Source organism: Microtus ochrogaster, chromosome 2 (assembly GCF_000317375.1).
Source record: "Microtus ochrogaster isolate Prairie Vole_2 chromosome 2, MicOch1.0, whole genome shotgun sequence".
In the NCBI taxonomy this organism is placed as follows: domain Eukaryota; kingdom Metazoa; phylum Chordata; class Mammalia; order Rodentia; family Cricetidae; genus Microtus; species Microtus ochrogaster.
The window spans coordinates 2,406,191-2,431,973 of NC_022010.1; the positions used below are offsets into that span (position 1 = coordinate 2,406,191).

Genomic DNA, 25,783 nt, shown 5'->3' on the forward strand with positions numbered 1-25,783 from the left:
GGAGTATACTGGCACCATTGACCCGAGTCCCGCCCCTGGTACCACTTCCCTGCTCCACTGCTGCATGTTGACCGTACACATGGGCCAGCGCCATCCAATAGGCATGTGCATTGGGACTCAGCACCCGTCTGCAATGGGACATGGCCACTCTGACAGGCCATGTGAATCGGGACTCAGTAACTACATGCAATGGGACATGGCCACTCCGGCAGGCATGCACACCTGCTCTAGCAAGACTTAAGAGAAGTTGGTGGCTCACAATAATCAGCTAGGTACTGAGGTTTAGAGAAATCATGGCTCCTATAGAAGAGCTCCCAAAGGGGTGTGGGCCTGACTCACAGGCATCTTCTCTTCTTAGGACCAATTTCTCAGAGGGGGAGAGAGGAAGCGGGAGCCAGCACTGACTGGTGCATTGGGCCGTCTGTGTATTGGGCAGGAACCAGCAACTGTGACAGGAGTGTGTGGAGCGGTCTCTCCACTGGGACTTTCTCAGCGCACTTGGCACATGACTGAAGTTGAGCAGATGACCTGGTGATCCTCCCATCTCCCACAGCATGGCGGCTCTGAGCACATACCTGCTCCTGCAGCTTCTGCTTCTCCTTCTTGGCTTCTTCCAGCTGCAGCTGCAGCTCCTGAATTTGCCCAATGTCAGCAGCAGACTGGTGAGACAGAAAACAAGATAAAGAGGCCCTTTCCAGAATCCCTTCTTCCTCAGCCCACAGATCTCTACAGAACTTCTGTGACAATGATGGCACCTTGAAAGTTGTCTTTTACCCCTTCCCAACACCCCATCTCGGTTTGCTGAGTCACAGCTTCCCAACGCCCCATCTCTGTTGAGTCACTCCATGGCATCAGTCCAGGGACTCAGTGATTGTCAAGTTCTTGATGTCACATGCTGGAGAGCCCAGAACAATCAGGGCTGCCCCTGGATCCAGTAACCATTCCAAGCATGGTACTGTGGTTTGAATGAGAAGTGTCTTCCACAGTCTAGGTGGTATGGAAAGTTGCTTGCCACCAAAGAGCTTTTGGAAAGTGGCAGTGGGGCTCAGGCTGCAAGGAATGTTTAATCCATCCATAGATCTCCAGTTTGAACCTATAGTTGGTGGAACTGTGGAAGGTGTGGCTTAGATGGAGGAAGTAGGTCACTTGGGGTCACAGATCATAGGGGTGTGCCCCGTCCGGGCTCCTTCCTGCTGAATCTCTGTTGCTTCCTGTCAGTCATGAGTCACAAACTCCTGCCACAGTGATGTCCTTCCCAGCACCTGGGGTCAAACAAGCAGGCACCAAACTCCTGAAATCACGAGCCTGGGTGATCCTGCCCTTTAGCGACTTCTATCCAGTCAGGGTAATGATAAAACTAACTTGGGAGGAGAAGCACTGTGAGTGTCAGGGAGCTGGGAACCTGCACTTGGACAGCAGCCAGAGTGAGCCAGGGACTCTCTGCTCCTTGGTATCCTCATCTAACTATGGGCAGAGTGTCTGCTTGGCCCCCTCCATAGGTTAGTTCCAAAGTCAGAGAGAGAGGGGAGTCAAGACCCCTGTAGGATGTGGAGGCAACAGCTGAGCTTGGCAGTCTCTGAAGAGAGAGTTTCCCGAGGATGTGGAGACCTCTTGGCTCCTGCTCTGCCACATGTCTGGTTTTGTTCTCTTGTCACGGCTCATGCATGTTTAGGCCTGTGGCCAAACAGAATAATTTCTACGTTGGACAGAACTAACCACAACTCAGGCACAGGCTCTCTGGTGGCAGCTGTAACCCTGATGATTCCACTCCTTATACGGGTTACATCCGCTTGTCTGGCAGACATGCCTCCCCTCTGGGGATGAGTGTGGAAGATGTTTGATGCTCCTGGACTGAGCTTGTCTTCCTGGGATAAGGCCAAAAACCGGCTGGGCGCCTCTGTCCATCCCCCATTCACTCCAGCTGAAGCTCCATTTTTCCCAGCCACCTTGTCTCCTCCCTGTCCAGGTCCACATCACACCCCTCGCTTTCCCTCCAATTTGCCTGACACTGTGGTTTTCAGTGCCCGCCCCCACGCCTCAGCTCCAGACTCCTGCAGGACAAGGCAGAGCTGACAGGGTGGGGTAGCGTGCTGGCTGCAGCTCTCCTGCCCTGCTTCCCACCTCCCCTCAAACAAAGCCTTGTAGGAGCCTGTCCTGTCCTTCCTCTCCTGGCTTCTCTGAGTGCATGGCTGCTGCCTTCCCCCACAACCTCCCTTCAGCCTCTGCAATGCCCCAAGGAGACTTTGCATGCACCTCCCTCCCAGGCACATGGGTTGCCCTCCTGCCAGACCCCATGGTTCCACTGCAAGTCCATTAACTCCTGACCCTAATCTGGGTTTCTACCTGGTACCTCCTCCTCAGGGAAGCCTTCCCTAATTTCCATCCTTTTCTGGACTCTCAGTTCAGTTTGCTAGCCCGCCTTCCACCACATGCTGCTCTGGGTAGCTTCATGGCAACATCTGTTCAGCTCACAAAGCCACAGGGGAAGTCTGGAGTCCCTTTGCTTACCAAAGTGTCCTTGGCATTGTTTACAGTGTCTAAAGGAGAACTAGTCCTCAGTAAACAACAGATAGACAGACTGGATGGCTGAGTATATGGGTGGTGGCTAGACACAATGAGTAGATAGCAGATAGGTGTGTGGATGGGTGGGTGGGCGCATGGGAGGGCAGACTGTGGTGGTTTGAATCAGAATGGGACCCATAGGCTCATGCATTTGAATGCTTAGTCATCAAAGAGTAGCCCTATTTGAGAAGGATTAGAGTCCTTCCCTTTTCCTCCTCCTCCTTCTTTGTCTTCCTCCTCCTCCTCCTCTTTCTCCTTCTTCTCCTCTTTGATTCTCTGTGTATGTATGCGTACATGCGTGAGCACATACACGCATGCACATACATTAGGATGTAGCTCTCAGCTACTACTCCAGTTCTGTGTGTGCTGCCACATTCCCCGCCATGATGATAATGGACTAAGCCTCTTAACTAAGCCAGTCCCAGTTAAATGTTTCTTTTATAAGTGTTGCCATGGTCATGGTGTCTCTTCACAGTGGTGGACCAGTGACTAAGACACAGCTGAATGGATGGATTGGTGGGCAGATGTGTGCGTGGTGGATGTGTTGTGTGTGGACAGGGAGGTGGGCAGATGCGTGCATGGTGGATGTGTGTGGACAGGGAGGTGGCCATATGATGTCAATGTTTGTCTGTTGGAGCCGCCCTCCAGAGGACACACCAGCTTTACCCAGGGCTTCATGGAACTGACAGCCCCTCCCTAGCTCTGTAAAATCTGCACAACTCACAAGCTGGGAGAGGTCCTGACCTGTGCGATGAGGTCTTTGTGTTTCTGCATGAGGCCGTTCAGGTCGTCCTGGTCCTCGTCGATGCGCTTCAGGAGGTCTGCCCTCTCAAACTGCAGCCTGTACAGCTGTTCATCCACCTGCAGGGAGGCAGTGCATGACTCAGTGTGCGCTCGTGGGTACTGAATGCTCAGTAGATGTGGATGCAACACGTATGAAGGGTTCTGGCCCTGTGGGAACCTCTAGGAATCCATTCATACACATGTAAAGGTCTAAGGCATAGGCATATAAGCACAAACCTGCATTATCTCTGAGAACAGGGACTTTGTCCCCCACACAGGCATATATACCAGCACCAAGCACCAGAGATGGCATCCAAGAGGTGCCAAATAAATATCTATTGTGGGGGTGGATGGATTTGATTGGGGGTTTTCCCTCCAAGGTAATTTCTTTTGCACGTGTATTTAGTGATTTTATGTGTATGTAGGCATGTGTGTGGATGTGTGTGCTTGTACATGTATATGTGTGTCCAGGTTAGTTTTTAGTCAACTGGACACAACTTAGAGTCATTTGAGAAGTGAGAACCTCAGTTGAGAAAATGTGTGTGTGTATGTGTACATGCATATACATATATGTGTGTGTATGTATATGTATGCATGCATTCTGAAATTTTCTTGATTGGTGATTAATGTGGGATGCTCCAACCCATTGTTGGTGGTACTACCACCTAAGTGAGTGGTCCTGGGTGTATAAGAAAGCAGGCTAAGCAAGCCATGGAGAGCAAGTCAGGAGGCAGCATTCCTTTAGGGCCTCTTCATCAGCTCCTATCTCCAGCTTCCTACTCTGATTTCCTTCAGTGATGAACTACAATCAGTAAGAAGAAACAAACCCTTTCCTTCTCAACACTCTTTTGGCCATGGTGTTTTACCACAGCAATGGAAACTCTAAGTGTGACAGAAATAGGAGCCGTGTGTGGGGTTATTGCCATGACAGACCTGACTGCATGTTTTTGGAAGGACTGTGGTAGTATTTGAAGTTTGGGCTGCAAAAGCCTTTGAATGCTTGGAGCTCAGTGGGCTGCTGCATGGGACCCTGGAAGACAGGACTGTTGAGAGAAGGGCAGACAATGGTGGCCTGACTTGGGAAGGACAGCATCAGTTGCAGAGTGGAGCTTGCCTGAGCCTACAGACAAAGCACAGCACTAGGGAAATGGGGCCTCATGAAGCCCAGAGGATAATGGGGCCCTAGACACCAACTACTGAATTTTTTTATGCTGCTGAAGTTTGTTTCTGCTTTGATTTGATTGTGACTGTGCTCTGGAGCTTCCTTTTTTTTCTTTTTGAAATAGAAATTTTGTAACTTTTTAAAAATAGGTGCCCACAGTTAATAGACTATGGAATTTTAGAGAAATTTTGAGTATTTTAGAGAAAGTTTGAACTTTGAAAAAGACCTTGTTGATGTGGGAGTGATTTCTTTCTAATCTGTTGCTCTCATTGGTTAATTAATAAAAAAAACTGCCTAGGCCCATTTGATAGGCCAACCCTTAGATGGATGGAATAGGCAGAACAGAATGCTGGGAGAAAGAAGCTGAGTCAAAGAGTCGCCATGATTCTCACACCAGACAAAGACACAGGTTAAAATCTTCCCTGGTAAGCCACCTCATGGGCTACACAGATTATTAGAAATGGGTTAGATCAATATATAAGAGCTAGACAATAAAAGGCTGAAACTAATGGGCCAAGCAATGTTTAAAAGAATACAGTTTCCATGTAATTATTTCGGGTATAAAGCTAGCCATGCGGGCGGCCGGATGCCAGGAACGTAGCCCCGCCGCTCATATTACAACACCTTGTGGGTTTTAAAGATATTGAAAGTGTTTGTATTTTCTAAAGACTAGGGGACTTTTACAGTTTGATAGTTTTAATACTGTGATATTAATATTAACATGTAATCTTGGGGGCACATGAGAAAGGAAAGGCAATAGTTGGATAGTGACATATATGTGTGTCAAATTGGCAAGGGGTCAATTGCTTTGGTCAGTTTTTCATCAATTCTATACAGCATAGAGACATTTAGAAGAGTGAGTCTCTGTTGCCCCCTAAATTGGCCTGTGAAGCATTCTTGAGTAATGATTGATGTGGAGGCCCAGGTCATCGCGGATGATGTCACCCACTAGACAGGTGGTCCTGGGTTGTAGAAGAAAGCAGACACAAGCAGTAAGTAGCAAGCTAGTAAGCAGAATTCCTCCGTGGCTTCTGCTTCAGTTCCTGCCTCCAAAGTTCTTGTCCTATCTTTCCCCCGTGATGGAATGTGACGTGAGCATCTAAGCTGAGATGAACCCTTTCCTCCCCAAGTTGCTTTTGGACATGGTGTTTACCACAGCAGCAGAAACCCTAGGAAAACGTGTGGGCACGTGTGTGGGTTTCTGGACGTGTTCCCCTTCATTGAGAAAACTACAGTGAAATACAGGACAAAGGGCTTGTTAGGGTGCCGCACAGCACGAGCTGGCGCCTCCCACCTCTATGCAGACTATAGAATTCTGTATATTGAATACAAGTTTAAGTTAAGTATGATCATCCAGACTCCAGACATTGTCACCAACATGAGAGATATATGGCTCTTTCGTCCCCTTCAGTGCTGAGCATATAATAACAGAATGAACAGCCAGGTCTTCTGGGTGCAGGGAGTTGACGTGAGCTCTTAGAGAAGGTGGCATGCAGCAGTCTGATGGTAAATACCAAGAGTCCCATGGTGGTAAGAACACAGTAGGGCTGCGAGAGGTTCCCGAGAACCATCTACAGCTGTGAGCACACAAATGGGCACATGATCAGCTGTGTTTATTATCGCAGGTGAAACTTCATGCTACTGAGCGCACAGTAGGTCCACAGAAGGTGTCTTTGCTTGCCCTTGTAAATGTGACCTCACACTTGTGTGTGCATGTGTGTGTGTGCATGTATACGTACATGTGTGTGCATGCATGTGTGTGTGTGTGTGTGTGTGTGTGTGTATTCTGTTGAATTCAGTATCAAGCACCCAGTAGGCCCATAACAAATTGCCTTTGCTTCTTAGGAGCCAAACATTCAGTAGGTCCACAATAAGTTCCTTTATACTTCTTACAGAACTGAATACCCAGAAGCTCTACAACAGAAGCCTGTACCCCCCAGCAGTGGGGTGACTCAGAGGGGTCTCAAGGGGATGCCCACATCCTAAGTGTTTCCTTTCCAAGGCTATGTCCCCAGCAGGACAAGGCCAGACCATGAGCCTGCTCTTCTGGGTGGGGCTGTGGGAGGTACAGTACCAGGGTCTTGCTCCGGGTCACATTCTCCAGTTCACTGTGCATGTTCTCCAAGTCCGCAGTCAGCACCTTCTGGGTCTTCAAGGCGTCCTCACATTTGGCCTCACTCTGCTCCAGCTGGACAGAAACAGGAGCAGAAGCAAGTCACTTCTCAGACACCCTCCCTCCCTAACAGCCCAGCCCAGCCCACACCTTCACACCTGTCTGTCAGCACACATCCTGTGAGCAGGGGGTATGTATGCTTGAGGCAAGCACCGGAGGATGCCTACTCCTCAAGCAATACCAGGTCCTGCTTTCCCAGAGGAGACAGGCAAGGACAGTAGTGACAGCCTCTGGGGAGCGCAGGGAGTGACAAAGGGACAGTGTGAGGGTGGCAGGGCCGGCCAGCCCTGACCAGGGCTCGGGTTCAGCTGGTCTGCAAACCCGCTAAAGTAAAAACATTCTACACCGAAGGGTCTTCCTGTGCTCGCCTTTGACCAGACCTCAAAGGCTGAGCCAGTAACTCAAGCTATTTTCTGGTCCTCTACCTTCCCGTCTATTGGTAGACTACAATTACCCAGGCACATGCCACATAGTGACCTGTCCCATTGAGAAACTCATATCAGCATACAAACCCTATGTCCAACGTCTATGTTTTCCATGATCCCTAGAATTAGAATCTTCAGACAGAAAAAAACACAGAGAAAATACTTAGGCCTCAAAGTAGGGTTGTACCTCCTCCAGAGCTACACAGTTGCAAGAAATAGAGGCAAACCCAGCATTCCCCAACACACAGACTTTCCCTTCTGAAACCACTGTCTCCTGAAGGGTAAAGGATGTGGTCATGGTGCCACACACCTGTAACCCAGCATTAGCGAGGCTGAGGCAGGAGAATGGCTAGTCTCAGGCCGACCCTATCTCAAAAAGCAACAAAGTGAAACAAAAGAGCTTGGAGGGGGGAAGGAGACCAGGGTCCTACTGAAGAGATCACCAAGGGAGCCAGCAGCAAGCTGACTAGGAAAGAAAGTCCCGAGTCCAGGCAGAGGCTGTACACCACCCACGTGGGAGCAATTCCACCTCCCCCGAACAGACAAAGAACAGCTCCAATGTCAAGGTGCTCCACCCGTGTGCTACCGTGGCTGTGACAATAACCCAAGAGCTGGGGTCACTGGTGTGAGCAAGGCACCATCCACAGAAGAGATGAGACTTCAGAGTGAGCTAGATATGCCAAACTGGAAAGCCCAGGCTCGGGTGAGGCAGAGAGGCTAGAAGAAGGGCTCTCTACAGAGGCGGGGAGCAGAGCTTGGGTCAGGGCCTCACTTGAATCTGTGCTAACACAAGTAGGATGGAGGTCAGAGCAAGTGCAACAGCCCTGGAGCAGAGTACAGGACCACAGGAGTGTAGCCAGACAGCTGCCCCTCCAGGGACAAGAGGGACAATACCGAGGGTGTACACAGGGGTCACAGCAGCGAAGCAAGGGGCCGGCTACAGGCTTGGATTCTAGTCTAGCCTGTTGGGCTTCTCCTAGTGAGTGGTGGGTGCTCCCTGGCTGTTAGGTGGAGGAGCAGACAGTGTGGGAGCTATGATGCATGGTGAAGGCACAACAGAGTCCTCCTGGAAGGGGACTGGAGTGCTCCAGCAGGTGGGGAGGGCTGGGCTTGGAGAGAAATGGAAGGACCCACAACTGTGGGGGACTGTATCATCTGTGCAGTGCTGGGGAAGGACCCAGGGCACATGGACTAGGCAAGGGCTCATCCCCAAGCTGCATCCCAAGCCCCTCATGTGGGGATTTTAAATCCCATTTTGGAGTTGAAGAACATGAGTTAGAGCCTTGTCCCCACTACATACACACCAGCAGGACAAACACAACTTATTTTAAGAAGGCATTTGAGGCTTGGCAGGAGCTCCTATCTATGGGTGGGGGGTGGTCCCTGATTCCAGAAGTGCACAGGGAGGTGGGTCTAACCTACTCTACATGGACTGAGCAGAAATCTCATAGACCAAGGCCTCTGTCGGGCAGCTGGGGCTACAGTTGCTACAGAGTCTCATTTCTGATCTTAAAGGCTCCAATTATTATGCTTTAGGGGACAGGAAGAAACACAGGCTGCAGGTCTACTTTCCATTATGGGTGATCCACGGCAAGAATCATTATGAGTGTAATTTCCACACTGAATGTGGAGTCAACTGTAAGTTACAGAAGGGATGAGCTCAGATCTCCTGTCATGGTGATGCAGGCTGGAGTCACCTCAGCAAACACCTTTCCCCGGCGTTGTTACCACAGCATTCAGAGAGCAGAGGCCGCGGAGGTGGTCAGTCGGCAAGTGAGGACTCTTACAGCATCACTAACAGGCTGTTCTCTGCCCCCGAGTGCCAGCTTGGCGTGCGAGGTGCAGAGGGAAGGCTGCCGAGAGTCACTGTCCCCTCCACAGTCAAGGCCTCTTGTGCTCAAACCAAACATTCTCAGCGGGGCAGATCATGTCCAGGCCTACCTCTCTTAACCTCCTGTGGGCTGGACCACAGCAGACCTTGGCAGCATGGTGTACTTGGTATTTGTTGAAGGCCGTCAAGGCTCAGACTATCTTATGCGCTGTGATTTTTGTTTGTTTGTTTGTTAAACAGTATAAATGTGGCTGTTGTACCCAGCAAATACAAAATGCCCTCCATAGCTGGAACATTCCTCATCCTGACACATTCAGTCAGCCCATGGTTTGCTAAGGAAATCAGCCCAGTCTTCAGAGATCTGCTCCAGTCCTGGAAGATGGCTACCAAGGACCCTGGAGCTGTTCTTCCATTCAGTGGGTCTGTGTCCATCCCCAGTTCAACCCTGACCCTCCGGAACCTCTGGATACAAACACCACCAGACATTATGGGGCGAGACACCCATCTACCCTGAGGGGGGCTTGGGCATCGCACTGTGAGTAGGAACAAAACAGAGAGCAGACAAAATGGAGTTCCAGTGTGCCCATGACCTTGAGCAGATTTCCCAGAGCAAAACATGGGGGTGGGGTGGTTCTGTGCATTGAGAAGTCTACAGGGTACAGCCAATGAGTTGTACTCTATATAATCTGTGGATGGCATACCCATGGGCCTCATGGAGCCCTTGCTCCTAGACCTGCACCTGCCTGGACACTTTCAAGTGTAGCCCATCTAACCCGTACAGCGGTCATCCCCATCCTAGCTGGCTGAAAGTGGAGGGCTTGGTGCTTTGTACGGTCATAGACACAGTAAACGGCTGGATCTGAACTCAAGCCTGGGCACCACTCAGTCTCCACCCATCTCTACAGACTGTGAGAAATGTTTGTCTCCCAAAGGTCCATGTGTTCTTGATCGTGACCTCACACCCAGCCGTAGACAAGCCTATGACCCTCCTAAGATGGAATGGCACTGAGGACATTGAGGTAAAAGATAGCAAGAGACCTTCCTTCTGGTAGCACAAATGTCTCAACTCAGGGCACTCACAAGCTGAGCAAGCCCAGTCCAAGAGACACATTTGTAATGATACAATTGGAACATCGACGTGCAGCCAAGCTTGAAGACATCTGAACAGCAGACCTTCCCATTTTCTCAGCAGCTTCTTTCCTACTTCAGTTGAGCTGAGCTGAGCTGAGCTAGGTGGGTCAGAACCCTGAGATTGGCATGTAAACAAATCAAAGGTACACACACACACACACACACACACACACACACACACACACGGCATGGACTGGGAGAAAGCAGCAAAACTGATGTGTGTGTGAGAGAGAGACAGAGAGAGTGTGTGTTCTGTATGAGTGTATGTGAATGTCTGTGTGTGTGAATGTGTGAGTTATGTATGAGTGTATGTGTGTATGTAAATATGTGTGTGAATGTATGAATGTGTATGTGAGTATGTATTGGGGGGCACAAGTGCAAGCTTTCTGTCATGTGTAAAAGGTGGAACAGACCTCTGTGGTGGTCTCCAGGCTCTCCACACACAAAGGAGAACATCCTCTTTCCCATGGGCCTGGGGAGATGGGAATTTCCACACTCCCTCTGGTCCTGTGTGGCCACTAGATACAGCTGGCAACCGCAACCCATGAAACAGCCCATCCTTCCACAGATGAAGAATCCCATTGCAATGGCAGGGGAAGAAGGTGACACATGACTTGACAAGGTCAGCTTCAAGTCTTCAAGGCTCCAGACCCAAGTGTTCCTGGATCCCCCATACCTATCTGTACACAACTCTTGGTTACAGACCTCTTCCACATTGTAGCCATCACCAGGGACCTTCCACTGTCTCCCCCAACTGCCTCCCTGCCCCCACTGCCTCCATCCCCTCACTGTCTCTCCCCATTGCTCACTGTCTCTCCAGCACCACCACTAGCATTCAGAGAGCGTGACTGAGATCCCCTCACATACACAGCAACTGTAAGCCCAGAAATGACTTTGCTTTCCTGTGAGAAGCCATCCGCCTGCTTTAAATACTTGGGGAAATGTTTTCTTTGGATTTACAGGGCTTCTAGATAAGGCAGCTTGACATATGGAGAGAGGTGGAGCAGAAATGCTGTATTCCGTAGAGAGCTTAGATCCTGACATCTGGGTCTGGTTGAACAACTTGAGGGATTTGAAAATGCCACAGGGGACATTCCACAGAGTTTGTAGCGGTAGGCTGGACATTTTCGTGCTGGGCATGCCACCTTGGCACTTGGGAGACTCCACCTTCAGCCTGAAGAGCTTCTCCAGAGAGGATCTCCTACAATCCACATCGCAGACAGCCCCAACCACGTTCAGCAAAAGCTGTCTCTGCAAATGGTATCCACTGAGGACTGGGAGGTAGCTCAGTGGTTAGGAGAACTTGCTGCTCTTCCAGAGGATCCAAGTTTGGTTTCCAGAATTCTTGTTAGGTGGCTTTCAACCATCTCTAATCTAACTCTACCTCCAGCATCTCCAACAGCCTCTTCTGGCCTTTATGGGCACCTACATACCCCTACACACACACACACACACACACAACTGTGTGTGTCTGTGTGTATACATATATATATATATATATATATATATATATATATATATATTTGTGTTTTTAAGCTTTAAAAAATGTCAACCATGTCTGTGGACAGTAGATCCAATAGACAAGTTCCAACACTACCTGGTGACAATCATCGTCATTTGGGAGTTCTCTAAATGTTCCAGGATTGTCCTGTTCTACATGGAGACTATGGTTCATGTGTCTAGAGTAGTCTAAAGGGGCTTGCCCATGCTCAGCAAGCATTTGTTCACTCAGGTACATCCCCAGACCTTCTTTCTTTGTTTTATTTTAAGACAGGTTTTACTAAATTGGCCAGGCTGGCCTTGAACTAACTCTGTAGCTAAAGAAACTGCTGCCAAGGACGAAAGTGAGGGCAAACCCTAAAGTCTCAGTTTGTGGGTGACATGGGAAGTTTTCCACCTTTGGATCAGAAACAGACAGAAAAAATTTTGCCCCTGTGGCAGCTTCAGGGCCCAGACTGAGGATACATGCAGATATTTATGTGGCAAAGTTAAGTGAAATCAGCCCCAACCCAAGGGCTGCAGGGAGGCAAAAAGCAACAATAACAGCAAAACCCAGAAACTCTGTGTGTGTGTGTGTGTGTGTGTGTGTGTGTGTGTGTGTGTGTGTGTGGTGCATGGCACATATGTGTACGTGAATATGCAGGCACACACACCCCCACACATGCGTTCAGGGTCCAAGCAGGACATAGGGTCTTCTCCTCTATCACTCACCTTTCACCTTGCTGCCTCAAGACAGGGCCTCTCTCTCTGCACTGGAAGCTCACTGCCTCAATTAGGCCAGCCAGTGAGCTCTAAGGCTATGCCGGTCTCTGTCTCCGATGCTGGTGGTACAGGCACCCACAGCCAGGCCCCGCATTTTACGTGATACTGAGGACCTAAACTCAGGTCTTATCCACTGAGCCATTCTGCTGACTCCTACACATCAAGTCTCACCCAGTTCTTGTCTAGCAGGGTTCCCTCTTCCTCGTCCTCCCTCCCATGGGTCGCAGTGCTCCAGCCTTCAATGGAGATGGCCGGCAGCCTGTGTGGTCACTGGGGAATTGCTCCTGCAGACACATTTCGAAGTACCAGCCCTGGCTTCCCAGAAGCCACTGGGTTCATGTTTTCCTGGGGACACAGGATGCACTGCACGGTGCCTGGTGGTGGCCAAACAACTAATTCTCCTGTTAGTGTCACCTTGGGGGCTTAGGGCTTTGCAGCTTGCTTGGCCTGCCCCAGATAAGCAGAAGCCATCCTTTAGACAGACAACTAGATTTCCCTGCCTGTGATGTAAAAGCGGGGCCTTCTTCATGCTTCGTTCATCACCGCCTTGGAAGTGTCAATATTTGTGGGTGAACAGACCTGTGACCACCATGTTTCCAGCCAATTACAACACAGTCTTTATCTCCCCTGACAGGAGGTTAGGTTAATATTGAATCAATTCCCTCTAACATCGCCTTTACAGGAAAAAAAAAAAAAAGACAAAAGTTCTTCAAATAAAATACCTAGTGAGGCCACTGATCTGGGCTGCAGGCTGGGAAGACACATCTCCAAGGTGCCTGGTCACACAAAGGCTCCCATCAGGGAGTCTTTCCCGGCCTGTTAATTACCTCGACTGTCTCAAGGAGGCATAGGTGACACATGGTGACAAATGCCCCAATTAAGGGCACTGGGAATAGATCCGGGGTTATCAGTCTTCTCTGATGGGAGCCCAAGGCTGGTAGTTAATCACAGCTGGGAATTTGTGGTGGAGATGGGCAAGGTCTGGGGAAAGGGCCCACCGGAGCACTGAGTTTCTGGAAGGATGTGATGCCCCAGGGTCAACTTCTGGACCTCTGGACCTCTGGATCTGAGTTCAAATTACAGTTCTGCTTGTTAAGCCTCTGTGACCTCAGAGGAGGAGGAAATTCGATGGCTAGTGATGCAGGAATGAGGGCAGGCCATTGGGACCTTTCACCCCAGCCATGGGAGGCATAGATGCACTGAAAAAGGGTGCTGAAGTCAACTTCAGAGGACCGGGCAACGAGGAAGCTGAAGGGGGAAACTAGAGCCCCACCAAAGGCATAGCTCATGAAACGCTGACAGGGTGGAATAGACATGAGGGACAGCAGTGGGGGACACTGCTGGAGATGATGGTGGGACTGGAGAGAAGGAGCTGGGCAGGACACCGCATGGGTCAGACTAGAGAACCTAGACTTGCTTCAAAGGATGGTGGGAAGTTTGTAGATCTTGCATGCAAGCAACCAAGACTGTATTGAGGTCTTCAGAATCTTCCTCCAAAGGTCAAGTGGTGGGCAGGGTTGGGCTGATAGCAGCACCCAACTGGGATATGCAAAGTCATGGTGATGTGGGATTTCCCTCTGTATGCTGTGATTACCATTAATGAATAAAGAAACCGCTTTGGACCTATAACAGGACAGAACTTAGGTAGGCCGGGAAGATGGAACTGAATGCTGGGAGAAAGATGGGTGGAGTCAGAGAGAACCCATGGAGCCACCAGAGGCAGATGCTTGAAACTTTACCCAGTAAGCCACAGCCACTTGGGAGGCAGAGGCAGATGGATTTCTGTGAGTTCAAGGTGTAGTGGTACACACCTTTAATCTCAGAACTTTGGAGGCAGAGGCAGGCAGAGCTCTGTGAGTTCAAGGACAGCCTGGCTTACAGAATGAGTTCTGGGACAGCCAAAGATACACAGAGAAACCTAGTCTCAAAAAGCCAAAAATTAAAAATAAAAATAAAAGAAATAGAGTTTAAAATAAAGCCAAGTAAAGATGGAAAACACACAGAGAATCTGGATACTGTATGTTATTGTGTTCTCTTTGAATTGTTTGAATGCTAAGGAAGGAGAAAAAGCTGATAAAAGACATTTGATTATAAGTGCTGCTAGATTAATTCAATATATATATATATATATATATATATATATATAAAACACTTTGACTTTAAAATTTAAGTCAAAAGATATGTTACTTTGTAGAAGAGGTTTTGCTTTTGTTTCCACAAGAAATGAGGAACTATGGATTCATTCTTCACTAAGAAAAGTCAGTTTTGACCAAGGAAGACCCCCTGAGAAATCTCTGATAGGAGGAATGGCCCAGATATCTGAGTTCTGCATCCCAAACAGTTCAAAGACTGCTGCCTGAGATGATCAAGCCTCACAGGATACTCCAGTCAGGACTTGATCATAATTCTAGATTTTCTTTAGGTTCCCATAAGATTATCAACTCCCCCAATGAGCAGGAAGTAGCCTAGAAAACTACGCCCACATTCCCTAAAAATGGACTATGGATATTTTCCTTTGTTTAGAATGTTGACTGCTTGTTGTTATGGATAGTGGTCAGGTGAAAAGCTAAACTGAAGATATTAGATTCAGAGTTCTTGTTTAAAAATAAAAGGGAGGAAGTACTGTGGGACAACAGTCTTTTATCCTGTCACTTGTATTATTTTATTGGTCAGTAGCCAGGCAGGAAGTATAGGCGGGGTGACCAGGCAGGAAGTAGAGGTGGGGCCATGAGAATTCTGGGAAGAGGGAAGCACAGTCTCCAGTTATGACCCAGCTGTAGAGGAAGCAAGATGTGACTGCCTCGCTGAAAAAGGCACCAAGCCACATTGCCAACATAGACAAGAATTATGGGGTAATATAAGAATTAGTTAATAAGAAGAGCCTGAGATACTGGGCCAATCAGTTTATAATTGATGTAGACCTCTGTGTGATTCTTTGGGACTGAATGGCTACAGGACTGAGCAAGACAGAAACCTCTGTCAACACCCTGGTTTTCATCTCCAGCATAAGGGACCCAATGAGGTGACATAAAACCTCTCTGGACAAGACACAAAGTCAGCAATTTGAGAGATTTCCCGGCAGAAGACATACAGGTGGCTTTTAACAAAGGCAGGCAGAGCACAGGACACCAGTTTGGGAGCACTGTTGAGGGCAGTGCCAGAGACCTGTGATGGGAGCTTTGGTCTTAGTGGGCAGGACAGAACAGGGCCCTGAATATGAGGTGGGTAAACAACAGAGCCGTGTGCAACCCCTTCATCCCCCGGTTAAGAAAACCAATCACAGGGAGATCACAGCCACGGATCCAACGAGGACCAAATGAACTGAGAGCTAATCAGAACCCGGGAGCCACCGCTGGCTTCCACTCTCTCCTTGGAGCAGGTGGCTCCTGCCAACCCCTAGTCTCACAGATGTTACTGGCACAACGATTATCTCAATTATTCATCTTGGTTGTTGGAATGGCTTGTTTCCAGGTTAGTTTCAGGGGAAACACCCTGTGGGAATTGATTAGCTCGTTATGAAAACACTGTACCCAGGAGCAAAAGATGCTCCCCCACCCTTCACTCTGAGAAGGAGCCCGTACAGGTGAGTGGAGGAGGGAACTTCTGCCCACAGCGTTCTTTCTATCTGTTGTCCTAGAGGCATTTGATTTTAGAGGCTGTTCTTGTGATACAAGGTCCTGTGTAGCCCAGACTGGCCTCAAACTTGCTATGTAGCTAAGGATGACATTGAACTTCTGATGCCCCTGCTTTCATACCCCAAGGCCGGGGATGGAAGCTGTCTTATCCAGGTCTTCACACACAGGCAGGCATTCTACCAGCTCCATCCCCAGCCCCAATCCTTGAGATCTTACAAAGGGAAGTCTACAGATCCTGTGATCTGGTGTTCTTTGGGGGCACAGCACCTTCTATGAGATACGATGCAGGTGACCCTGAAAGGCAGGGCTGGCTCAGGGTTACCCAGGTAGGGGTTGAACCTGTTGTGCACCTTTCTCCATGACCCTTACCTTCTCCCTCAGGGTCCACCCTTCCATGAGCAACTTGTAAATGCCCAGGGTCCACCCCCATGTCTGAGGCCCCCATTATTCCAAATCAGGCTCCACTGGAAGCTGCCAGTGACTTCTTTCTTACCCGCTTGGGATGAAACCCAAGCCTTCCCTGCTTTCTTCCTTCCTCCAGGTGTAAGAAACCGACCCCAGATAGTGGACACCTCTGCATTTCCCTACCCAGGACCTTGCCTCTTCGTCTCTCCCTCAAAGTCCCCCACTACAGGCATCTGAGCTGCTGTTTGTCTTTTCCATCAGGTATGGATTTCATAAGGTGGGTACCATACCTGCCTTACTGACAATCCTTCCCATACCTCAGCCATCATGAGGCATACAGTAGGTGCTGCATAAATGCCCGATCAGCAAACATATGGGCAAATGGAGGAAACTTTTCAGTGCTATACACAGCAGCTACATGCAGAGTTGGCTTGCTCTCCCTCCAGCTTTGCCTGCCCTGTCTCTGTCCCTGAGGCCTTCGGGCAGAGGACAAACACCAGACACCAGACAAGAGTTGAAGTGATACCAGGAGCCATCACTGATTTATCTAATTAGCTCTGACTCCTGCATCCGGACACGTGTGCCAGGGGCCAAAGCGACTGTACCCTGACCTCTGGTCCAGGAGCTCTGTCCTTACAGTCATTTCCATGACAACAGCAGCAGAGAGTCAAGGCTGTGGATGTCTTTGTTGGGAGCCGGATACAGAGAGCAGGAAAGAGGAATTACAGAAGAATGAAGCTCTTTGATTGTGCCCAAGCTGCCCTCATTAAACACTGCTGCTTCCTGGGAACACACATCTTAACCCTGCAGAGGGATTGCAGGGAACACTTTTAAAGGAGGGAGGGGGAGGGGAGAAATCTACTCCGTCAGAACACCCACTTGAGGGTAGGGGTAACTTGGAGGCTGTGAAGCAGGAACAAGGGATGCGAGGTCTTCACTCTGTGAGGTGCTCAGGCCCCAGCTGAAATAAGATGTCCAGGCCTCCCCACTCTTCTCCTAACATAACAGGTTGCAATGTGACACAGAGAGACCCTGATTCTGAACTCAGAGTCAAAAGCTTCAGGTACCAGGTCTGTCACTTACTGCCATGTCACTTAACCACACATGACCACCACTGGGCAAAATGTCCCATCTATAAACATCCATGAGGTGCCCTCTGCTCCCCTGGAGCTCTCATGATGACTAAGTGCATCTGGCTGAAATCACAAAGAGAACACAGAGTGAGCGAGTGCCCTGCCTTGCCCAGGACACAAGACAAAGGAGGTCTGGAGCAAGCCATAATGGTGGAACAGGGTGAGAATGGCCCACTAAGGGAAGAGAAAAGGTCACAGAGTGTGAGATGGTGGCACTGTGTCTCCTGGGTTGATGGAACCTTGTTTAGTGCTCCCCTCTCCTTCCCTCCCTCCCTCCCTCCTTCTTGGCCGTGAGATGAGCATCTCTGCTCTCTCATGCCCCCTCTCCCATGGTGTTCTACCTCAGCACAAAGATGGGGTGCAGTGATCACAGACTGAACCACTGAAATCCACAAGCAAGCCTCTGCTCATTGACTAACAGGATGGTACTAAGCTGTAGAGATGGCAGGTGACAACATGCACGGAGCATTCAGTACGTGGGAGGCAGGCAGGAAGAAGATTCTGGTCAGTGGCAGCTGGTAACCCTCATGAAACTTTAACCTGCATCATTAGCATCCACCTAGACAGTCAAATGGCCACAGCTGTTCTCAGTTCCACAAGGAGGTGACAATGCAATATTAACCCTGCAGCTGTGTCTCCTATACCCAGCCCTGGTAGCCACCAAAAGTGTCCATACGCTCACATACACTACCTTCAGCCAGTTACCCTGTCCTAATCTCCTCATGACCTCCAAACAGTCACAGTTGGCTCCACCCAACAGAAGGGAGCAGGTCCTGCCCCTCATTCCCTACTGCCTTGTTGCTTCCTGGTCCATATCTCCACCTCCCTATGGGTGGGAGCCTCTGATCGTGTTTCCCAGAAGAGCTCTCTCTCCCAACGAGGGCATTTCTCACCTGACTGTGCACCTTCTCCAGCTCTTCCTTGCTGACTGATGTCTTGCCATCCTCCATGGTGGCCAGAAGGAGCTGAACATCAGACAACAGAGCGTGTGTCCTCCTGAGGTCCCGGCGGAGACGCTTTTCTACATCAAAGTCACGATGGCCAATCTGGAAGCCAAAGAATGGTTAGTTTAGATGGAAAGCAGTGGCCGGGACCAAGGTTCTTAGAGCTAAGCTCCATGGGCTCAATCTTGCCTCTCAAGTGGCACACCTTTAAATGCAGCACCAGAGAGGCTGAGATGGGGGCCTGCTGTGAACTAAAGGCTAGCCTGGGCTACAGTGTGAGATTCTATCTCAAAACCACAAGACAAGACAGCAGAAGGACTGTTTTCCACTCTCATATGCCAAATGAGACAGCACCAACCACCAGGATGCTATGAAACTAGATACCTGCTCTCCCTTGTTCAGCCCCAGGGTTGCCACAGGACCATGTACAAGACCCCACGGATATTACCATAATCTGGAAGGCCCAGCTCCTTCTGTTCTGTCCTCTGCATCAAGCTAAGAGTTTCTAGATGCTTCAGAGAAGTTAGGGCAGCCCAGGTGGGCATGAGGGACCTCCTGGAGGGCTCACTGACACTCGTGATTCAGTGAGTGTGTGAGTGTATGGGAGGGGCATGTTATCCATACAGAGACCCTCTCTCCTTCACCCCCATTTATACTGCCGGTTGCTATGGGGTTCATCATGGTTCTCAGCAAAGAGCAGCTGTGTTCCTTCCAAATACCTAAATGAAGCTTTTGATATACAAAGCAGCTTGCCTTTGCCAGATTAAAGGCAGGCACAGGAGCCATTTTCTGTGGATGGAACTTTGCCCAGTAGTGCACAGATTCCTTCCCCCAGAACTCTAAATCTGTTGGGGAACAGAAAAAGGTCACAAAGATGCCACACCCTATCATGAGGATCAGGGCAGTGACTTAGACATCTTGATTCCCAGAGGCCAATGGGATGGATGCAGCCCAAGCATGGGATAGACAGAATCACACTGGGACCCCAGTGAACTCGGTAAGTGTCCCTTAAAGACACCAGGAGCTTCTTTGTCCCAGGAACATCCAGGGATAGAGAAAAGACCCTGGGGCCAGCCAATAGGTGGGTACTGAGAATAAAATGGGTGTCTCATCATAAGGAAGTGGCTCTCAGCCCGTGTGTCATGAATCCTTTGGGAGTCAAAGGACCCTTTCACAGAGGTCACCTAAGTCCATCAGAAAACACAGATATTTACATTATGGTTCATAACAGTAGCAAAATTACAGTTATGAAGTAGCAATGAAAATAATTTTATGGATGGGGTCAGCACAACATGAGAAGCTGTATTAAAGGGTCACAGCATTGGGAAGGTTGAGAACCTCTGTCATAGGGACTTCTGTTTGCATCTTGGGGATCTCTGCATACCTGCCTGCCAGATGCCTCCTCTCTGCTAAGGATGCCCAAGAATATACCAAAAGGAATACAGGTTAAGACTGAGGTGGCTTAGGCTCTAAACCCCAGTACACCATTTTCTGGTGGCAGGAACCCTGGCGAAGTCTGCCATCCATCAGAATCAAGGCTTCTAGTCTCTAAGAGGGTTTTGAGAAATCCCTGTTCTCTGTGTTGAGATAAGAAGGGGATCAGGTGTGATAATGAGCGGCTGAGCCCTCTGCGTGTCAACTACTTTACAGGCGCAGGATTACAGCTACTGCTCAATGACCTGGTGCATGCACCCGCAGATTTCCTGTCACGATTTCTCCACGGCCAGCTTGGAATTCTTTGAAAGATGAGTTGGTTCTTGAAATACAGACCCCTCCCTCAGATGGATTACTGTGGTAAATTTAAAATGTTGGTCTGTGGTATAAATACACAGCCAGGGGGATGGAGCTCAGGAGCTCAGCTCAGCTCAGCTGTGCTGCATGCTGGGCACCCTGTCACACTCTGTCATGTGTGGTCACACTTAACTCCTGTGGCAATCCCTTAAAATACACATTGTTGTTATTATTGCCTTTAAGAATGTAATGCCAGCTCACGTATATGGGATGGGTTGTAAGCAACAGGAAGGATTCTCAATGCTTTGTGGGGTGAACTACATGTAATACCCAGGATGAGCACACAGCCTAAATCCATGGGGAGGAGTCTGATGATGATAAGGGTGGTTTGCAGGGGAAGACACAGAGTTGGGTTATGAACCCAGCTGCTGTGTCAAGAAAGGGGCAACTTTAGCAAGTTATATCACCAGGGAGGTGTGTTTGCTGCTGCCGTCATCATCACCATCACCACCATCATCATTACCATCACCACCATCATCATTACCATCATCATCATCACCACCATCATCATCATTATCATATTTCATTTTATAAATGTTTTGCCTGCGCCTCTGTCTGTGTACTGTGTATGTACCTGGTGCCTGTGGAGGCCAGAAGAAGGCTTCAAATCCTCTGTAACTGGAGTTACAGACAGTTGTTGATTTACATGTTTGTACTAGGAATTGAACCAAGGTTATCTGCAAGGACAGTCATTGCTCTTAACCATGGAACCATTTTTCCAGCTCTTTAATTTTTACAAGAAGTTGCTCTGAGACACAGAGGAGCTAGGCACCAGAAGTTGGAGCTAGCTGCTCCTAGCTAGTAATTCAAGGAAAGTGTCCCAGATAGAAGGCCCTTCAGGAGCCAAGAGAGAGGATATGTGGTCTGGCATGTGGACTGCTGTGTGATCGATACAATGGCATACAAACCTCAGGTGTGGGCAGGTCACATAGTTAGAGATGGCCTGGGCCTCTCAGAACACTGGGATGTGGAGGCATGCCACAGGCACAAGATCTGCCTGGTCCACTGGGCCACCAAGTGGGAATTCAGAACCCAAGGACCTCAGCTCAGCATGTGGGTCTCTAACTACTGCTCCACTGTGACAATGGGATGGTTTCCTGAAGCCCACACTCCCCTGCTGCACAGTCTGATTTTCACCGTGATGAGCACGGGTTCTGTGCTTTTCCCATTCTTTTGTCTGCTCTCCCTCTAGTTAACACTCAGCTTTCCTAAGAAACAAGTCAGCATCAGTGCCTCCTCTGCTAATGGCACTGGCCATGTGGTTGGAATGGCTATGAGCCTTGTTGCCACTGCAGTCTCTTGAAACATTGGCATTGCCGGCCTTTTCCAGGAAGCTGTGTAAACAGAATCCACAATAAAACCTCAGCTCGAGCTGTCCTTTCCATCTTAAGGGTTACCGGGAGGAGGAAGCAGAGAGAACTTCCTTACATTAATGTGAACTAAGTAGCACTCTGAGAGCTCAGTGATTCAAATTTGGATAAATGAGCCTAATGATTAAGTGAGGAATCTTCATGACTCACGCTGTTCTGGAAACTGCATCCAACCCGGGTTATTTCCCTTTTATCATAAATGCAAGCTGTTGGGGGTAGTTGTGAAAACAAACTCCTGAGCACTAGTCAGTGTGATTCAGAGACACAGCTATGGACTTTGTGGGTAGGGAAACTGTGGCTTAGAGAAAAATATGTTGTGTGTGGTTGCACAGCAAAAGGGTTATAGAGAGGGCCTACCTGAGAGCACAGTCTACAAACATGGTCCACAAGCATTTGTCTCTAGTTAATGGGACACAGAACTTTTTGCTTTAAAAAATGTTCTCCAAGTAGCCAAGTTGGCCTTGAACTCTTGAACCTACTGCCTCCACTGTCCAAGTGCTGGAATAACAAGTTTGTGCCACCATGCCAAACTAAGAAATTTTAAGCAACAGCATGTTACTAGATATGAAAACTACAGACTTACAAAAATAGCACAGGCTGAGTTCACTTCAAATCCTCTTATGCCACTGACCAATCACCCAACCCTGGACAAGTCACTGCACTGTCTCAAAGTCTTCCATCTTTCAGTGATGTGGAGCAAACACCATTGATATATTTTAAAAAACTAAAGTACATTAGAAAAATTATAACTGAGTCCTCATGACTAGCCATTAAAAAATAGAAATATAGTTAATAGTTTCTAGTAGTAGAACAAAAGAAAAGATAAAATCATCGGTTTATTGAAAAACAGAAATGCCATGAGTAAGGGACCAAAAACTAACAAAACTAAACAGAAAATGAGAGAACCCGAATAAGTTCAAGTAGACTAGTCATAGCAATAAATGTAAATGAACTAAATTCTCCAATGAGAAGTTAGAGACTGAACTATCGGATTAAAATTGTCCGGGTGTTTAGAGGTAACATGAGCTAGTCATGTGCACATTTATGTGAAGTTGTAGAGGTTGAGAATAAAGAGATCGAGAGGGTCCCGAAGGCAGAGGGACTGGAAGAATCAACTAGAACAACATAAGGCAAAATCACCCATGGAAAAGAGGATGCTATCATGTAGTCTCCAAGTAAACAGTCTTCCAGGAAAACAAACCATATCAAACTCAGGAGTATGTAAGTATACAACCACAAAATACATAAAGAGAAATTATAACCCACTCATTAGCAAATCCACACTCACACTGGGGTGTGAAACCCCAAGCTACAGAGCAAGCAGATAAAACCAAAAGTCAGCAGTAACAGACACATAAAGAGGTATATACACATTTTTTCATACTTTAATGATGCATGGCTTTCTATTTTTATGTGATCTTTAAATCACAAAATTAACAACTTTGATCAATTAACTATGTACAGAGCCCCCCACCAATATAAATCGATAATTTAGTGTCTTATTAAACTTGAACACAAATTAAAGTGACCTGGAGATCCAAGCAATGTCAATGAAAAGTACCAGGTATCCCACCCCGCTACTGTCAGAAATGCCATTATGTTGAAAATTCCTTCAAACGTTGCTCTAAATAATCCCAAGTGTTCGTCACTTAGAGTCTAATTCCTAAATGATGTGTGTGATAAAAAAGGGAACTCGAGGTAGGTGACAAACTCGAGGGTGTCACGACACCAGAGACACAGCATTACTTCCATCAGATTAATACTTTAATTTTTCGTTTTTCGTTTTTCTGCAGTGCTGGGTTTGAACTCAGGGCCTTACACTTGCTAGGCAAGTGCTCTACTAGATAGCTCTGCTCCTAGCACTTGAAATTTTAAAATATTTATGCAGTCCTAAACCATTCAATAAGGAACATTGAAGGTAACTTAAAATTTTTAAACTCAAGCTCAAAATAGAACAAAGCCCAAACTAATAGAAAAGAGAAGGAAAGATGAAGCAAAGTTAAGAGTGGGTGTTTATAAATACACAGAGGGGTCTTTGACAATGACAAGAGACAGTAGCAGTAAAAGAATTGTAAGCACGATGCTGCTGATTGAGAAAGCAGATCATGTGACGTGACAGACTTGCTCCAGTCAGAAGGAAACGTTGCAGAAAAAGCTCTGAATCAGCATATATACAAATGTTGATACAAGGTCAGAGATTTAGTAGATGTTGTTCCCAAAATCATTCACTAAGGAGAGGAGAGGCCAGACTTCATACTTGACGGCAACAGCAGCACCTAGCAGTGTCAAGCATCTATCCTGCACCCCAAAGGGTTAAAAAGCAGTATTTCAAAATTTCAAGAACCACATATGCAAACTTTAAAAACCACTATCTTGAAAACAGGTGCACACGGATTTTACAAGGTTAGTTTGATCTTGAACAAACACTACAAGGAAAGAAAGTTGTAAATATCATGATTTCAGTTTTGAAAAATACCTAAAGTGTCATCATCCAAATGGACAAATGCTAGCAGTCTGGTGACTGGGGGCAAACAAGGGATGGTTGCTAAGAGTAGCACTGATCTTCCAGAGGACCCAGCTTCAGTTCCCAGCACCCACATGGTGGCTCACAACCACTTGTAATTCAACACTGGGGTATCCAACGCCCTCTTCTGGTTTCCTCAGGCACGACACTTATTTGTACATTCCAACACAGGACTTACACACACATTATTATTATTATTATTATTATTATTATTATTATTATTATTATAATGATAAATCATTAAAAATCAGATGGCTAAGTAAATAAGTGTGGGAGACAGATTGGGAGACCCTGCATTCCTGTCTGGGCAGAGCCGACAGGGTGGAGTTCTCCGCTGAACAGCATGAAGTGAGAGCTGAGTTTTCCAGATCTGGAAATGGGTGAAGATCATTTAACCAGACAGGAATTACTGATAGAACACACACTGGAGATAGTCACATGAATAATTCTTAGTGGCATTCACACAAGAAAAGCACATTTCCTGATATGTCCACATGCAGCCCCTGCCAGAGGCCAGTAAGCTGGAGGGGAACTAGCAACACGTTTCTTTTGGAAACAGTTGAGATTTTCCCTTGCCCCCAAAGGCAAAAGTGTTCTCATTTCCAAATTGTAAGATCATCAATGTAGGAAAAGATAAGATAATTGACAGGTAAAACATGGAAACACTGGGTTCGTTGACTTTGCTAGATACAAGGCTGATGTTGTGGAGGTGTCTCACAGGCCTGAAGGCGGCTTAATAAAAATCAAAACACGGAAAATATACCGGCCGTAAATCTGAGGAAACCAAGAGTTTGCTAGGAATGAATCTAATTAAAATGCTTGTGAGCTGTACGGTTAAGAAATAAACACTGTAATAAATAGAGTCAGGATGGGGCTGCGGACAAGAACACAGTGTTCTAACAGGAACTGTCAGTTGTCTCCAGTCTGACCTGCAAAGCAGCCATTCTGATGAATCAAGTGACCTCTGGGATCCCTTTCCTTACGTTTTTAAATTTACTTATTGTTATTTTATGTGTATGTGTGTTTGCCTACACATATGCTTGCATATCATTTGTGCATGGCTGGTAACCACAGAGGCCAGAAGGGGGCTTTGGATACCCTGGAGGTAGAATTAGAGACAGTTGTGGCCACCGTGTTGGTTCTAGGACTAAAACTTGGGTCTTCTGCAAAAACAGCAAGTGTTTCCTACCGGGTTTCTGTGTGTGGCACATGGGGTCCTATGTGGGCTAGGCCAGTCCTTTATCATTCATCTACATCCCAGCCTGCATCTTAAGGTCACTGAAGACTCAAGAGGACAAGATTATTTTCAAAGACAAGCAAAATATGATGCCCTGTATTCTAGTTTCTTTCCTGCTGCAGTGATAAAAACCATGACCAAAAACAACTTGGTGAAGGAAGGGTGTGTGTGTAAATGGCTTACACTTCCAGGTTACAGTTCAAGCAAGACCTTGAAGCAGAAACCCTGGAGGATGCTGTTTGCCATGGTTTGCTAGCTTCTTTATATGGCCCAAGCCCACCTGTCTAGGGACTGGCACCACCCACAGTGGGCGGAGTCCTCCTACATCAATTGCCCACATTCAGACCCACAGGCCAACCTGATCTAGGTAATCCTTCAGTCATAATTCCTTCCTAAGGTGACTTGAGCTGCATGA

The 25,783-nt window shown here is 47.8% G+C and overlaps 1 protein-coding gene across 1 annotated transcript in view; it reads right to left on the bottom strand.

The window, feature by feature from the left end:
• Window positions 1–25,783, bottom strand: part of Myo18b (myosin XVIIIB) — a 201,658-nt gene that overhangs the window by 78,569 nt on the left and 97,306 nt on the right. The window contains exons 33-36 of the mRNA XM_026784530.1: window positions 18,396–18,548; window positions 6,582–6,695; window positions 3,307–3,423; window positions 576–659 (exon numbers count right to left, since the gene is read on the bottom strand). Of these exons, the coding sequence (XP_026640331.1) occupies window positions 576–659; window positions 3,307–3,423; window positions 6,582–6,695; window positions 18,396–18,548 (468 nt within the window). The remainder of the gene's footprint in view (window positions 1–575; window positions 660–3,306; window positions 3,424–6,581; window positions 6,696–18,395; window positions 18,549–25,783) is intronic.